The 16747-nt window shown below is 35.0% G+C and overlaps 1 protein-coding gene across 1 annotated transcript; it reads right to left on the bottom strand.

The window, feature by feature from the left end:
* Positions 1-600: 600 nt before the first annotated feature.
* Positions 601-16532, bottom strand: LOC136798949 (uncharacterized). The gene is made up of 9 exons (XM_067055629.1): positions 16460-16532; positions 15367-15682; positions 8911-9040; positions 8044-8196; positions 6909-7080; positions 5019-5104; positions 3813-3947; positions 2801-3101; positions 601-966 (listed from the first exon to the last, which is right to left on the bottom strand). The coding sequence occupies exons 1-9, from the start codon at positions 16480-16482 to the stop codon at positions 804-806; spliced, it is 1479 nt and encodes a 492-aa protein (XP_066911730.1). The 5' UTR covers positions 16483-16532; the 3' UTR covers positions 601-803.
* Positions 16533-16747: the final 215 nt, after the last annotated feature.

Here is a 16747-nt window from a genome sequence, read left to right as displayed (position 1 = left end):
AGACTTTGATTTCATCCCAATTCGAAATTCAATGTTTAAAATTGGCACTCCAAAACCATCCCCACTGAAATTTTTAACCTTATAACAATAGAATTTCTATCCCCAACTGTCATTGGAATTTCACTAGAAATTGTTATACCCACTGAGGAAAAAAGTTCCCCCGGGGCTGTGAGACAGGGGTGTTTAATTTCAATAGCCTCGTCAGTATCAATGAAGCTTTTGTGCGTGTTTGTACGAAAAGGGATATCGTAGAAACCACAGCAATCTACGCTAAGTTTACTCTGAACCAGAAAGTCGTTAATAATCTTTCCAACGTGGAAGTTTTGAAATATTTTTTTCGGATTCGGATCTGTTCCGCTTCCCACCTTTCTGGACATACTTTTATTCTCAAATAAGATGGTTAGAAAGTATGTGTGGGCTTTTCCACATTATTGTTCTTTTGACCATTATCTTTCTTCGCAGTGATGTCCATTTAATGTTCATAAGTCCTAGTTTAGACGGCCCACTTTTCGTTCTGTCGAACCTAATCATGTGGGCAGAAATTTGGTTATCTTAATTCAATATATTGCCCTCTTTAGACGTTAATATAATGACTTAATCTTTTTCATCAATTAAAATCTTTAGCTGTCAAATTTCTGCCCACTTTTTTGACTACTCTAACAATTTTGATAGACAGGACATAAAGTCGACCGTCTAAAGGTCTAGAGCTAAGGTTCATAAATGTTAGATGAACGTTGACACAACGTTTTGTGTCGGAAAAGTCGGCGTAAGTTGGTGACACAGATAGACGGGTCGACATTACTTCACCAATATGGCTTTAGATATTTATATGTTATAGGTACGATCACTTCACCACTTGGTAGAATAACACCAGCAATAAAATATTCATCGTTACTATTGTCGTGACCGATGATTTCCAAATAGTATTCTTTACCAGCCACCAGTTCGATTTGACTTGATCGATGGCTAGAATGGAAAAAGAAATTCAGAAACCACCTACTTACACCCACGGATATCTGTAAAGCCCGAAGGGCTAGATAGGCAACTTTAAGCTTTCTCCAGCAAAAAAAAGTGAAGCAAAAATTTGACTTTTTAAATTTCGTTTCGATGGATAGGATCTAGCATTTTAATTGTTTTCGGAGCACGAGATCAAAAAAAGTAGGCGGCAAACGCTATTTCACATCTCTCAAACCGGTGAAATTGCATATTTTAGTCACGTGATTTTGGTAGGAAATCCTTCCAAAACTAGGCTTCACTTTTCGATAGAAGCCGCAAATCTAGCCCTTCGGGCTTTACAGATCTGTTCTTACACCCCGCGGGGGGATTGTTTTCGAAAATCCGAGAAGCTTGACCTGATTAGTCAAGCGCTGAAATTCTATTGTAATGTCACGTGACCAAGGTAGGATTTCCTACCTAACCACGGCACACTTTTCAGCAAACGTACGACATCTAGCCCCTTCGGGCTTTATAAATCTATCGTATGAACCCTACAAAAATATGTTTTGCCGCAAAATTACATACAGTCGTATCGGAGGAAGTGCGTTCAAGGTCTTCGAGAGTATCGTCAGTCAAATTTTCCCCGATACAGAAAGAAATCGATGAACGAATATCACAGCCCTTTTGATCGAGGTATTTCAAGGTTTTGCCTAAGTGGTTATATTACTTAAAGAAAATCGGCCATAATGGAATCAAACGTTTATAATTTCCTATTTCAAATCCACTGTTTCCTTCCATACAGCATATGGCAAAACTTTTTTTGAAAATGTGAAAAATTTTCAAACTGACATTTAAGCTTTTAACTTGAGAGTTAGACAATAGTTCTGGTACTATTTGAAAGACACTCTTTTGTGCTTAATTGTATCGGGATTACTTTGCAAAAATCACTCAAATAACGTTTTATAATGACCCCCCCCCCCATCTTTTTTAAATTTTCCTGAAAAAGTGCCAAAACCTCCATTTTCCTTAGGCATCTTGTTTGTGCCCTTTTAAATCGGGATGAGCTCAAACTTGTCCCTTTAAATCAAGTGGTCAGGAGTTATAGCCTTAAGTTAGTAATTTTGAAGGTATATACACGTCACTCTAATATCTCGTACCCAGAGTCTTCAAAAAAGAAAGCTAAGGACTGTTTACGATGTTTACCGAGTTTATCGTTCTACATCTGCAATTTGAGCTTTACTAAGCTCATTTGACGTCAAACGATACTTCGATTATCGGCCGGGTTGAGAGAAAATGATATATGAGTTAAGGTAGAGAGTCTATTACCATAATTCCTTAACATCCTGCCTGAAGGTGCTTGGGATTCGAACACAGTCCATTGCAGTGTAAGTCTGTGTTCGAAACCTTCACACTACCAATCGGCTATCGACTGTATACGAGTTTGAAGTCACTCTCGGGTTTATAAAGTCGAAAAAACTTTTTAAGATAACCTAGTATTAAACCGTTAACCTTATAGTCAGGTTGCTGGACCACTTGAAATCTTAGTGTGAAGAATCCAAAATCTTTTGGAACTTGTTTTATGACATGAAATTATTCAGAAAAGTTTTACTGGCTATTCCCTCCCTTTTCTCGTTTCCAGACCTTTTTGAGATTTTTGTGACGTCATCAGACGTCAGACTGGTCAAGCTAAGGTGAAATTTCAACCTTTACAAATATGGTCATATTATACCTTGGTGCATCGTTGGATCGGAAATCGATCGGAAAAAGATTTCAAAAAGGGTTTATCTCATAGGGTAAAAACCAAGTGAAAAAGAGTTATTGATGCAGAAAGTGAGCAATATGACGTCATAGTTAACAAACGTACCTATAGTCATCAATGGGGCCCCATTCAGTATTATGAATGATCTCGTATCTGCCACTTTCTTGATGGTCATTTGATATGTAAAGTTTGGCGTTATCATCCGATACCAAGATAAATTGGTATAATCCATTGGTTGGTGGCACAAAGAACGACTGCAACATCATTGAATAATCATTCCATCTACCATCAAAGTTATAGCTTTGGAAATTATCATATCTTCCTTGGAAATGTGGAGGTCCTAACGTACGAACAGCTTCAAGATCTATTTGGTTAAATGTCCAAGCCGATGCTTTAACAGCGCCAGCTGAAAATAAGAGATAATTTATTTGGTCAAATACCCAAGCATACCGTAGGATATCTTAACTTTCTTCATTCCCGGGAAACATTCCTGAAGTATTTTTGGATCTTTTTGACAAAAAAACCGACAAAATTTATTGCGTACAAATGCGTAGCTCTTGGTCTTTTACCGTTGTAAAGTGGTAATAAGTAAGTTTTGCCGGAAACGAGAAAGTTTAGCTATCCTATGCGTTATTTTTTGGGGGCCCCCTATCCGACCTGAATTACCACGGATCCAACGATATTAGATCGGTGTACTCTCTACCAAACAAAAAGCAATTCTAGAATTACCAATATATATGCTCGCGAAAAAGATTTTTACATTGAATTCGTAATTTTCCTGCCTCGCGAAACTGGAAAATTTAAAATGAAGTTTTTTTATAAAATTGACTAAAAATTTTGTTTTTTCATTTTTTTGAAACTTTGAACAATGCTGGTTTCACAAGTGTATTCAGATTTTTCTGGATGACTTTTCATCTCCACAGCCCTCTTAATATGTCCAAAAAAAGGCGATAAATTGATAAAAACGGGTCGAAATAGACCTATTTCAAAGGGCTATGACTTGTGATCGAAAAGGGATATGAAAAGTCGGCAAATACATTTGAAGTGGAAGTGGTCTAACACAGTACTTTTTACGAGACACCTTCTAAAAACTCGCAATACTCATCAACTGACTTACGGATGTTTGTGAAGTTTATGTAGTTGTAAGCATCTATTGGTAAATGTTGAGTTTGCGGCCCGACAAAATATCCCACATTATGGAAAACGATTTTTTTCCCTAAATAAAATCCGTTTCCAACATCGAAAGTTCCAACTGAAATAAAAAGAATAAAATGTCAAAAAAGCTCTTCCAGAAAATGTCCGCACATGGGGGGGTGGAGGATATATTGTCCAGGGGGTAGCGAAAAATCATCAAAATTTGCCTTGTCCGGGGGGTATATTTGCTATGTCTGGGAGTAATTTGGGTTGTCCGGGGGTCAACTTATGTTTGTCCAGGGTATAAAACCCGTTGTCCGGGGGGGGGCCAAAGGTCACTTTGTCCGGGAGTAAATCACTGAAAATTGTTATATTCTCCACCCCCCATGTTCAAATTTTTTCTGGAAAAGCCCATAATTTTTCTATTGTTCTACAGTGGAGAGCGCCTCCATTACTTTCTCCCCTTTCGGTGCCGTACAAGTTCAATTTTTTAGAATTTATTTTTGTTTATTCTGTTTTGTCAGCATAGAGACGCCCTTCTTTCTATATCATATAAAAAGTCTTTAACTCTTTGCTCTAATAAAAAGAAATCTAAAGTTATGATAGCTAACTTTACCGTATGATACATACGAGAAAAATTACTGTTTTGATTTCTCGAAGATAATATTTCAAACGTTCAGTTGGCGCTCTCTAATTCGATCTTCAAGGGGAATTGGATTTTCACGGAATAAAGGAGCGTATCGGATGGTAGAGCGTTGTTTATGAGAGTTTTTCGTTGACGGTGGCTTTTTCAATATTATCGAGTAATGGAGAGCATCGAAAAGTAGAACTAATTAAGAGAGCGTCAGCTGTATATGAAAATGAAATTGACAGAGTTTCTTGTTGACAGGGACTAAATTTCATCGATTAGGAGAACCTATCGAATGATAGAACGTCGATTTAGAGAGCGTGAACTGTATGAACAAGATACTTTGCTTGAAAAAACGAGTTACAACTGACAATCAAGATAGAAATAATTTAAATCTGCACAAAATTTGCAAGAGGTCAATATTTGTTGTTTCAAGATTATACCTACACCATTTTGTGCTTAGAGTAACTTGGACCGCTATTTGGTTATAATGCGATAAACTATCAGAATCATGAAAGCGCGAACTAAGGGACTGAGTTCGAGTTTAGAGGCTCTACTTACACCCAGTACGGATGAAATTCAGCTTTCGTGCAGGATCATCCATTGAGATAAACCGATGCATATTAAAGACGGGGTTGAATTCAATCCTGGTAAATAAAGAATACAAAATTTTTGAAAATAGCTTCTAGTCGTCTTGATACCAATAGTAGATTTTAGAAAGCCAAAACATGGTTAGAACAAACCACCACCAAACATCACTTTCTTGTGATTTCCAGTCCGGGATGCTTAACTTTTGATGAAGGGTCAATATTTGTTTTTTTGGATCGTACATAACTTTCACATTAACTATTAAAAGTCTGCCTTTTAACCATCATTTCATTTCCAGTATTATTGTTTAAATACATAAATCTACTTCAGAGGAATTTAGGGTAAGATCTTTAAGTCCCTCAAGTAAACCCGTAAACAATCTTCAAAAATTTAATCGAGTTATCTACTATATTAAAAACACCCCTGTGTCACAGACCCGCTGGAACACCAGCCCCACTTTCGTCCCCGGCGAGAAAATACCTTGGAATGTCAACCTCACTGGGAAATTGACTTTGATTTCATTCCAACTCGAAATTCAATGTTTTAAAATTGTACTCCAAAACCATCCCCATTGGTATTTCAATAGGAATTTTTATCCCCACCTAGGAAAAAAGTTCCACTGGGGCTGTGAGACAGGGGTGTTTAAAAAAGTCCATAAAATCCTTGAAAATGATTTTGATTTTGATTCGTTAAATAAACCATGGAGGTATAAAAAAACAGGAGAAGTATGCTATTGTAACCATGCTCGCCCTACGATTAAAAAAATTACGAGGTATGCATGCTCATAATCTCATACATCGTGCATTTTTAATGAGCTCTTTTGTTGATAGGTGAAATTTTATTGGCTAACTTAAGTGTTGGAAATAAGATGAGACGAGATTCATTGTTTCTGACATTGGTGTAAGAAAATATTTGATTAAAAAAGGCCTGTAAACTTTGCAATCCTTCATCAATGACAAGATTTTTCGATCAATGTTTTCTTTAAGGTGAACTCTATTGCTTGATACTTTCCTCCAAAATTCTCCAGCGACTTTTTGTCTACAAATTGGGTCTGAAATTGTGTGTGCTTATAAAGAACTTTTTATTTTCTGGCTGGAGAAAATATCTTTTCAAAAAAAAATTTAATGGATGACAAAATTGAACGCAAAATCATTTCGTGGAGCTAAATTTTATTTTATTCTCGTATATTAGAAGGCTAGAAATCTTCGATGCTGATAGAAAGAATATCCAGAGCAAACTTCTTTCAAACTTTCTACTAAAAAGTCGTATTTCATCGGGCGAGCCTAGAATTTCTTTTGATTTATTACATAAAAGAAATCAAAAGACTTTAACGACCAATTACCGACAAATTCATCTCCTGTCTTTCTTTATACCTCTATGAATAAACAGTAGCATGCTAGGAAAAAGTTTTCTACGGTGGCCAAATATTGCAACAAATATGTTTTATAGTTTTTTCTTTATAAAATGCCGATCTTTTGATAGAGGAACCAAAATGCATTCTTCAATTCTTTATTATAACTTTTAGAAACATTGATGAAATGAGTAAAATGTGATTTAGACTTTTTCCTGGGTTTTTATGTTTAAAACATCGAGTTCGAAAAATATTTAAAATAAAATTAGAATTGGAATTAGATTTTCGGTGCAGGATGTGCCGCTGGTCAGGGTACCTTTTTTCACCTCCACGAGTCCCAGGTAGAGTAAAAAAAAAGAGAAACTTTGAGAACATTTTGGAAATTCAGTCCCTAATTTTCAAAAAAATGAGTTCGACGTTGGGTCCATTTTTCGGACCTCAGCAGTTTACCCCCGTCCCTCAGTAAGAGGGACCCCCCCGGGGGTTTCAACCCTCAAATCAAGAGAACTTACATAAACCACCGGCCATCATATCTTTCATACATTTCACCTGTTACCCTATTGTAAGAATGAACATGCCATTGCTTGATACACCACTCTTCCCATCGCCGATGCCAACCCTGGTTCAACATTGTGGATGTATGTAGGCATTGTCTTCCATTCTCTATTAATATTTTTGTATGTTCTGTGGAAAAAAATGAGATTTAAAATATAACCCATTAAATTGTGTTTTTATCAAATAATAACATTTAAAAACTGTGGATTAATTTTTGTGTCGACCTTTTTTTGTGGTAATTTAGAATCGAAATATTTTGCGTGGATTAAAGTCCACGAATCAGCCTCTTTCTTTATTTCATTTTCCTTAGGGTTTTGGCTAAATTCTGAGAAGCAACAACAAAGCTCCACCAACAACACAACACTTAACGTTCGATTTATAATCCACTAAGCCCCCGCACTAAATATGGAGACACATAGTTGACTCTCTCTCTCTAATTCGATCTTCAAGGTACCAAAAATTTTATTTGTGTTAGAGAAAGATTAGAATTACAGAGAGAACTTCCCATACTTCCAAGTTGAAGGGGGGGGGGCAATAATTGAGTTCTAATTATAGAAAAATTCGAGTAATAGAGGTTCGAATTATAGAAAGAGTTCACTGTGATCAAAATATCAGTTTACAGCAAAAACTCTGAAGCAGCTGACCAATATCGCATTGTAGAGAAAGTGGAGCTATCCTATTATGTGTCGAGAAGAAGGGCTTCATTTTCACGTAATTATTTGCAGTTATTGCGCCAAGAGTAACATAATAAGACTTTTGGCACCAGACCTCTTTCTACGATCCCTTTGCGCGATAAGGCAAAATTTTGTAAATCTAATTCTCTTACTTTCGGGTACATTTAATAAATAGCAAACTGGTGTGTTAGTTGATCATGTCAGAAGGTGGGAAAATAAAGGTGGCGGGAGTTTGCTAAAATACAACAGGGAATTTTCCCAGCCAAAATCAGGAAAATACATTTTTCGTAGGATCAGGGCTCACATGCTTAGTACATGTTTAAATTTTTATCATATCTAAACCTAGATATGCTTATAAGTGTAATGCTTATAGAAAAAAAACATTCAATTAAACCAAAAAAAAGGAAGTATAACCTACCAACATCCTCAGGACAAGGCCAATGTACATAAATTCCATCAATAGACATTGCGATTGGTTGGGTTGGATCAAAAGGGGTGTTATCTTCGGTCATTGCTAACGGTGGAGTGTCGGTGTGTACGCTCCGTGCATGGTCACATCCTGTCAGCACACCTAAAATACATGTTTTTTTTTAATGAAATGTTTTTGAAATGCCAAAAGGTCTACTTCATTTATTTCAAAGTGGCTTGAGAAAATCCTTTTCTTCCCCAGCCATGTCTTTCTTACAAATTTGTAAGGTTTGTTGGAAATTGCACTTTAAAGGGACATAAAAGTAGTAAAATGTAAACATTGCGCGAACCACGTGTCATTAAAGAGAACAATTAAAATCACGTGTCCAAAACAAACTTGTAAAACAATTGAACAATCAAAATTAGCCATATTTGGTTTGATTTTTTATTTTGACATGTGACATTTGTTTTGATTTTGTATCCGCTGCATACAGTTTGTTTACAAATTTCGCAAGTACTGTTATGTCCCTTTAAACTGAACTTCTGTATTTGGATGTATACAATTTTCATCTCGAAATGTCGTATCTAAAGTAACTTGCAATACTCTTTGATTTTACCGATATTTTACTGATAGATCTAGTACAGTTGACGCTCTCTAATTCGATTTTCAAGGGAATCTGGTTTTCATCGAATAAAGGAGCGTATCGAATAGTAGAGTGTCGTTTATAAGAGTGTCTTGTTGACAGGGAATTTCAATATTATCGAATAATAGAGCGTATCGAATAGTAGAACGTCGAATTAGAGAATGTTTTAAAGTATAAGTCGTATAAAGTCGCGTACAAAGAGAACATAGGGGACTAGGTACGAGTTCACTTACCATTGTATTGCTCACAGTCAGGGAGTGAATATATTGAAGGTGTGCATGTTTCTTTGACATCGAACAAACATGAATCACCTTGACAATATTCTTCATTACATGTACCAATAGACTTGACGTAAAGTATAATCTATAATATGGAGATCAAAGATTGGATAGAGTTGGTATTTCTGGGTATTTTTTCCTTCTTTATATAATCGGATATTTCAATTTGGGAGGGGTATAATGACTTTCCAGGCAATTTTCTTAGGCTAGTCGGACAATTCACAAGCTTTTATATCCTCAGATCTAGACTGGAGTCGTTTATAATGCGTGTAATACAGTAGTATAGGTGTTATATCATAATACGATAATTGTTACGGGATAATATTAGTTTGTATAAACGACTGGAAGAATCCGGTGTTCCGGCCTTATAGAATCCCCGGATAGCTACGCAGAAACTTGCGTAGCGAGAAAACAAAGGGTTTTTTCTGAAAACAAAGGGTTTTTTCTGAAAACAAAGGGTTTTTTCTGAAAACAAAAGAAAGCTTTTCTCGGACGGGGGTGCTTCCGTAAGAATTTGGCGCGCGAAAGGTAAGGAGAAATTAATTTTTGATCAAGCAACAACAAACTCTCAAAACAAAATGAAAGACGAAAAAAAAAATTTTATTACACAACAAATGAACACACATTTTTTTTTCAAGAAAAGTTTTTTTTGAGCGGAAAAAAATTTATAATTGCAATATTGACATGCCACCATAAACATGACACTTTTCTTTTGTTTGGAGTTAGTTGAAAACAAACGAGAAAAATTTTTCGAGAGAGAAAATTGTTGTGTGTTCTGATTTCTCCTTTTTATGTGTTTCGACCAACGGTGTGCGTCTCGATTGTTTTTTCTAAACCAATCAAATCGATTTACGAAATCAAAACAAAATGTTTTTTTCCGAACAAGCCCCCTAGATTTTTTTTTTCATTAACAATTGCAAACCAATATTAATATGAAGCTTTTGGCTTGCACAAAGGTTTCTAGACGACTAAAATTTGTTCCCTCCATTAATACTTTTTGTTTTATTTCTACTATATCTGAATTAGTCGTCTAGCTTGCTAGACTACCTCAGATCCTATCCTAATTTTTAAGTCTCATGTTAAAACTCAAAGTTAAAACTCTATTTTACAAGCCTAAGTTAAGGCACTTAAAAACTACTGTACTAAATATTATGGCCATAGTTGTAGCCCCAGTTAGCGAACAGATACACTTTTTTCTTCCCAAGCGAAATTTTTATAACGAGAAACAAGCATGTTCATGCAAATTTTTTACATTCTTGATTACTCATATCGGATTGATTTTTGCGAGATTTTAATTTCAGAAGCCAAAAAGTTCGTGAAATCTTCTAGATTTATCTTTATCTTATGGAACAAAGTGCCAACCTCGTCCCTGTTTATATTAGGCTTTATTCACATTAGTTCCATTTATACTGAGACGGAAAAATTGCCGAGACAAGTAGTTTGTAAATATATGATTTGTGGAGGAGATCCTATTTATTGAAACATGAATGGAAAGTACACTCCTCTATAATGCTCATTTTCTAGGTTGCTCGTCTCAGACAAATTAATTGTCTCAGTATGAATAGAACTATTAGTGATGAACGCGTGCGTATTAATTATTTGATGCTATTCACAGGAAAAAATTTTCGATTTCCAAGGTTGGAAATTCAATATTTTTGGGTTGGAAATTTTGGTTTTATAATTGAAGGTTGAAAATTTGAGCGATTACCTTAAGCTGATTTGGAAAACGTAAATTACCCATAGGTTTTGTAGAATAAATCAATGCCCTTGAAAAATCAAGTGAAAAAAACCCATGTAGAAATGACAATTTTCCAAGGCTGGTTGGAAAACATGACTTTTTGGGTGGGAAATTTTTATTTTCCAAACAGTTTGGGAATCGAAAAAAAGGTCAAAAATCGATGTGAAAATACATCTATATTATAATACGCTAAAATCGGAACTCTCCAATTCTCGCATGAAGCTTTTTCGCTAGCGATTTTTAAGCAGACGGCAATTCTTTTTCGCGCCTTTTCTGTGTTGGTTTTTACATTAGTAAAATTTCAGCTTTAAAATGAAAGCCGCGAAAAACATTTAATCTTTTCTCTCTTTTTCTTATCTTCTCTTTTGAATATTTTCAGGAGCACTTTGAAATTGAAGACTCTTCTTTTTTCTTTTTCATTTTGAAATATTTAAGTTTCAAATTTCAAAGCTTCCATCTGGGGGGTCGAACCCTTGATCGCTTGCATGTTAACCAAACGCCTTAACCAACTGAGTTAACTCGACGATGCAATTACTGTGCATTCAAGCTATACATTGAACTCAATGCTCGTTAGAACTTTTCACTTTTGTCTTCTCATTTCTTCAACCTCTATATCTATATTATAATACGCTAAAATCGGAACTCTCCAATTCTCGCATGAAGCTTTTTCGCTAGCGATTTTTAAGCAGACGGCAATTCTTTTTCGCGCCTTTTCTGTGTTGGTTTTTACATTAGTAAAATTTCAGCTTTAAAATGAAAGCCGCGAAAAACATTTAATCTTTTCTCTCTTTTTCTTATCTTCTCTTTTGAATATTTTCAGGAGCACTTTGAAATTGAAGACTCTTCTTTTTCTTTTTCATTTTGAAATATTTAAGTTTCAAATTTTCAAAGCTTCCATCTGGGGGGTCGAACCCTTGATCGCTTGCATGTTAACCAAACGCCTTAACCAACTGAGTTAACTCGACGATGCAATTACTGTGCATTCAAGCTATACATTGAACTCAATGCTCTTTAGAACTTTCACTTTTGTCTTCTCATTTCTTCAACCTCTATATCTATATTATAATACGCTAAAATCGGAACTCTCCAATTCTCGCATGAAGCTTTTTCGCTAGCGATTTTTAAGCAGACGGCAATTCTTTTTCGCGCCTTTTCTGTGTTGGTTTTTACATTAGTAAAATTTCAGCTTTAAAATGAAAGCCGCGAAAAACATTTAATCTTTCTCTCTTTTTCTTATCTTCTCGTTTTGAATATTTTCAGGAGCACTTTGAAATTGAAGACTCTTCTTTTTCTTTTTCATTTTGAAATATTTAAGTTTCAAATTTTCAAAGCTTCCATCTGGGGGGTCGAACCCTGACGCTTGCATGTTAACCAAACGCCTTAACCAACTGAGTTAACTCGACGATGCAATTACTGTGCATTCAAGCTATACATTGAACTCAATGCTCTTTAGAACTTTCACTTTTGTCTTCTCATTTCTTCAACCTCTATATCTATATTATAATACGCTAAAATCGGAACTCTCCAATTCTCGCATGAAGCTTTTTCGCTAGCGATTTTTAAGCAGACGGCAATTCTTTTTCGCGCCTTTTCTGTGTTGGTTTTTACATTAGTAAAATTTCAGCTTTAAAATGAAAGCCGCGAAAAACATTTAATCTTTTCTCTCTTTTTCTTATCTTCTCTTTTGAATATTTTCAGGAGCACTTTGAAATTGAAGACTCTTCTTTTTCTTTTTCATTTTGAAATATTTAAGTTTCAAATTTTCAAAGCTTCCATCTGGGGGGTCGAACCCTTGACGCTTGCATGTTAACCAAACGCCTTAACCAACTGAGTTAACTCGACGATGCAATTACTGTGCATTCAAGCTATACATTGAACTCAATGCTCTTTAGAACTTTCACTTTTGTCTTCTCATTTCTTCAACCTCTATATCTATATTATAATACGCTAAAATCGGAACTCTCCAATTCTCGCATGAAGCTTTTTCGCTAGCGATTTTTAAGCAGACGGCAATTCTTTTTCGCGCCTTTTCTGTGTTGGTTTTTACATTAGTAAAATTTCAGCTTTAAAATGAAAGCCGCGAAAAACATTTAATCTTTTCTCTCTTTTTCTTATCTTCTCTTTTGAATATTTTCAGGAGCACTTTGAAATTGAAGACTCTTCTTTTTCTTTTTCATTTTGAAATATTTAAGTTTCAAATTTTCAAATTTTCAAAGCTATTCAAAGTCTTTCAAAGTCACCCTCGAATGTCTACCCACGATGGCTAGCCACGATGGCTAAAGGACTTAAACGAAAGAATATATTTACAAGATATTTTTCATTGTGGTAATTTCTAGCAATGCAAGATATTCATTTCTTCCCAGGCAGTTTTCATTTAATTTGCATTCAATTTACTCTATCATTTTAAAGTTTTCTTTTCAAAAACCAACTTGATGAAAGTAGTATCAAAATAGTTTTAATTTTCTTTGAACATAAAAAAAAATGTCTGATGTAATTCTCCTCCGAAAATACAAGAAATTATATTAAGTGATTTGACAATAGATGTTTTCCTTTTCCTTGCAAAGTACAAGAAATTACTTCAATTAGTTTTCCTTGGAAAATTCAACATATTTTTTTAGGTAATTTTCCTTGAAAAATACAAGAAACTGTACATAAGATGATTTTCCTTGGGAAATACAAGAAATCGTAACAGGGTATTTTCCTTGGGAAATACAAAAAACTGTATATAAGATGTATTTTCCTTGGAAAATACAATAAATCGTACTCGGTGATTTTCCTTGGAAAATACAAGAAATATGTCTTAACTATGTTTCCTTGGAAAACATAACTAACTGTTCGTAGAAATTTTCCTTTTACATTACTAAAACATATTTCGCATAAGTAAACAAAATATGTGTAATTTCTAAAGTGAAAGCGAGCGAAGCGAGCGTAATAATCATGTTAAAGAGTCGTCTCGGACGACGCCGGGACGGCTAGTATTTTAGTAAATTTGATACCTCAAGTTGAAAAACTAGACTTTTTGGGTCGGAAATTTGTGTTTCTCTCAAACAGTTTGGAAATCGTTAAAAATCCATCTGAAAATTACATTTTTCTAAGATTGAGACCCTTTCTTGGAAAACTAGACTTTTTGGGTTGGAAATTTGTGTTTCTCCAAACAGTTTGGAAAACGTTAAAAATCCATGTGGAAATTACATTTTGTGAAATTGAAACTCTTTCGATTGGAAAACTAGACTTTTTGGGTTGGAAATTTGTGTTTTTCCAAACAGTTTGGAAAACGTTAAAAAATCCATGTGGAAAATACATTTTTGTGAAATTGAAACTCTTTCGATTGGAAAAATAGACTTTTTGGGTTGGAAATTTGTGTTTTTCTAAACAGTTTGGAAAACGTTAAAAATCCATGTGGAAATTACGTTTTTCTAACCATTTTCTGCGCATGTCCTTGGGAAAACCACAAGCGATTTTTCGCTCAAAACTGTTTTGATATATAGCTAACCTAGATATTAGGTTATAATGTGAGCAGTCAAGCTGTAAGTTTCCGTCAGGTGAGGCGTCTCTTCGGAGCGGCCTCGGTCAATCGCAGTGAGTTCGCACAGTGAAGCACATAGGGTACTTGTGTCATAGTTTCAAATAGCGCCCTGCTGAGCTGTGTGAGTGATCTAAGATCAACCACGTATCTGTGCGAACAATAACGAGAGATTGACCGGGAGCCATCGAGCCTAGGCTAGCGATTGACTGTTCACAAAAACAAAAACCTTGTTTAAGATCTCTTTTCCACATCTCTGCCATCACTTTTTGAATTTTAAAAAATTCCAACCTTGTTTAAGCTTGGATTTTGGCTTTTTTCCAACTGAATTTTAAAAAATTCCAACCTTGTTAAATTTGGATTTTGACTTTTTTCAACCTGGATTTACGAAAATTCCAACCTTGTTAAATTTGGATTTTGGCTTTTTTCAACCTGAATTTAAAAAAATTCCAACCTTGTTAAACTTGGATTTTGGCTTTTTCAACCCCGATTTTCGAAAATTCCAACCTCGTTTAAGCTTGGATTTTGGCTTTTTTCCAACTGAATTTTAAAAAATTCCAACCTTGTTAAATTTGGATTTTGGCTTTTTTCAACCTGGATTTACGAAAATTCCAACCTTGTTAAATTTGGATTTTGGCTTTTTTCAACCTGGATTTACGAAAATTCCAAGCCATGGAAAATGCAAAATTTTCAACCTTGGAGAATGTCCCACATTTTCAGGTTGGATTTTCCATTGGATTTTATCTTTTTTCCAACTAAGAAAACTTGAAATTTCCAACCTTGGAAATCGAAAATTTTTTCCTGTGATTAAGAAGCATAAAAAAGCCGAGAACAAGGTAAAATTTTATGCATTGGTTATATGTACTACTCTGTACCAGAGTGTATCTCACGTTTACCGCTTCGTAGTACACTCTGTGCGCATTGTCCCCTACGGAGACCTCTGCGATGAAGTATGATTTATAAATAGCAACACTTCTCTCATCGTCTACCCTCTCTCATCAACGCTCCATCGCAGCGGTCGGTTTGAAAAATCTCAAATGAGAAAAGACATGACAACAGACCCTCTACGGCAATAAATTTTGAAATTAGCCGTAGATACTGGGTTTGTGTGTACAGACAAGTTATATACTGAATTAGAAAGACTGCTCACCTTATTCTTGCTATTGACTTTCCCATACTGCCAACCTTCAGATATGAATCGAGATATTACTTCTTTCGCCAAAACTTCCGTGAAAATTAAACATGTTTTCTTTGATTCGTGATAAGCGAAACTTCCACAATTGGTTGTACATCTTGTGAAACACTCCCTCAATGTTTGTATGTTCTTCTCGTGAGCTGATATCTTCTTAGCTATTAATATGCTTTGGACACGTAGCTTAGCTTGGATTTTAGTTGAGCATGAGTCCGTTTTGAATTTTAACACTTGGTTTGTAACAAAATTGAATATTGCTAATACAATGAAGGCGCTATAATGTGGTGGAAAATGGAGTAAAATTATGTTTGAAAAATATATGTAACTGGTCCATATTATAAGTTTCTCTTTTCTCATCGATATACTTTAAAAATTTCCTACATTCATCTTCTTTTTAAAAGAGATTCACCAATTCTGAAGTAGCGCCTGCCGGCGATTAATATATTTTCTGGACTCCCAGGTACAGCAGAGTCTCCATCACTTGAACACGCACGGGGAACGCAGATTTTTTCGAGTTATAGAAATTTTGAGTTATAGAGAACTGTTCACAAGGGCTTGTTAACTGAAGGGACCAACAAACTTGTTCGAGTTAAGGAGATATTTGAATAATAGAGGTTTGAGTTATTGAGACTTCACTATACACGTTTTTTTTTTATAAGGACCACGTTTATAAGGAACTCGAGGCTGAAAATGGTCCATAAAATAAGGAATTGTTAAGGAACTGCTCAGGCTGAGAATAAGAAAACCAGTTTTAAGGAATCCAATTTTTGCGAATCCAAACTTAGCAGCTATGTAAATAAGGAACTCGATAAGGAACTTTGAGGCTGAAATTCTCTGTAAAAATAAGGAACTCCAGGCTCAGAGCAAAGTTAAGGTTCCTTATAAAAAAAAAACGTGTAGCTTGAATTGAATACAGACAATGGATTAAAGTGCACTGGCAAAAATGGTTACAATGGTTTCATATTTCATGGGAAAGTTTTTAAAGTAACTGTGTTAACATACTTATCGTTATCTCCCACCTTAACGAGAGAAAATGTTCGAAATCATTTACCTGAAGCTTTTCTTGAATGTCATCTTTATATTTATGGATAACCAAAATAAAACTGAAAATTTTTCTTTATCGATCAGAGAATGTTAAAAAAATTTTCTCGCCATTTCATATTGGATTTTCGTGACCGATTCAATATCTCAAGTCTGTCACAATCTTGTCCATCATCAATATATTGCCGAATTAAATGAAACAATATTGAATTTCATATTCAGAATTTTAAAACTTTTGAGTCATTCAGCTCAGGATAACTTTGTTGTGTTTGTCTAGCATAGAAACAAAATTTAGAAA

The sequence above is a fragment of the Clytia hemisphaerica genome, unplaced genomic scaffold (genome assembly GCF_902728285.1).
Source record: "Clytia hemisphaerica strain Z4C2 unplaced genomic scaffold, Clytia hemisphaerica genome assembly, whole genome shotgun sequence".
NCBI classification, from domain to species: Eukaryota; Metazoa; Cnidaria; class Hydrozoa; order Leptothecata; family Clytiidae; genus Clytia; species Clytia hemisphaerica.
Note: the sequence above shows the minus strand (reverse complement) of the source record. Positions and strands in the feature narration are given on the sequence as shown.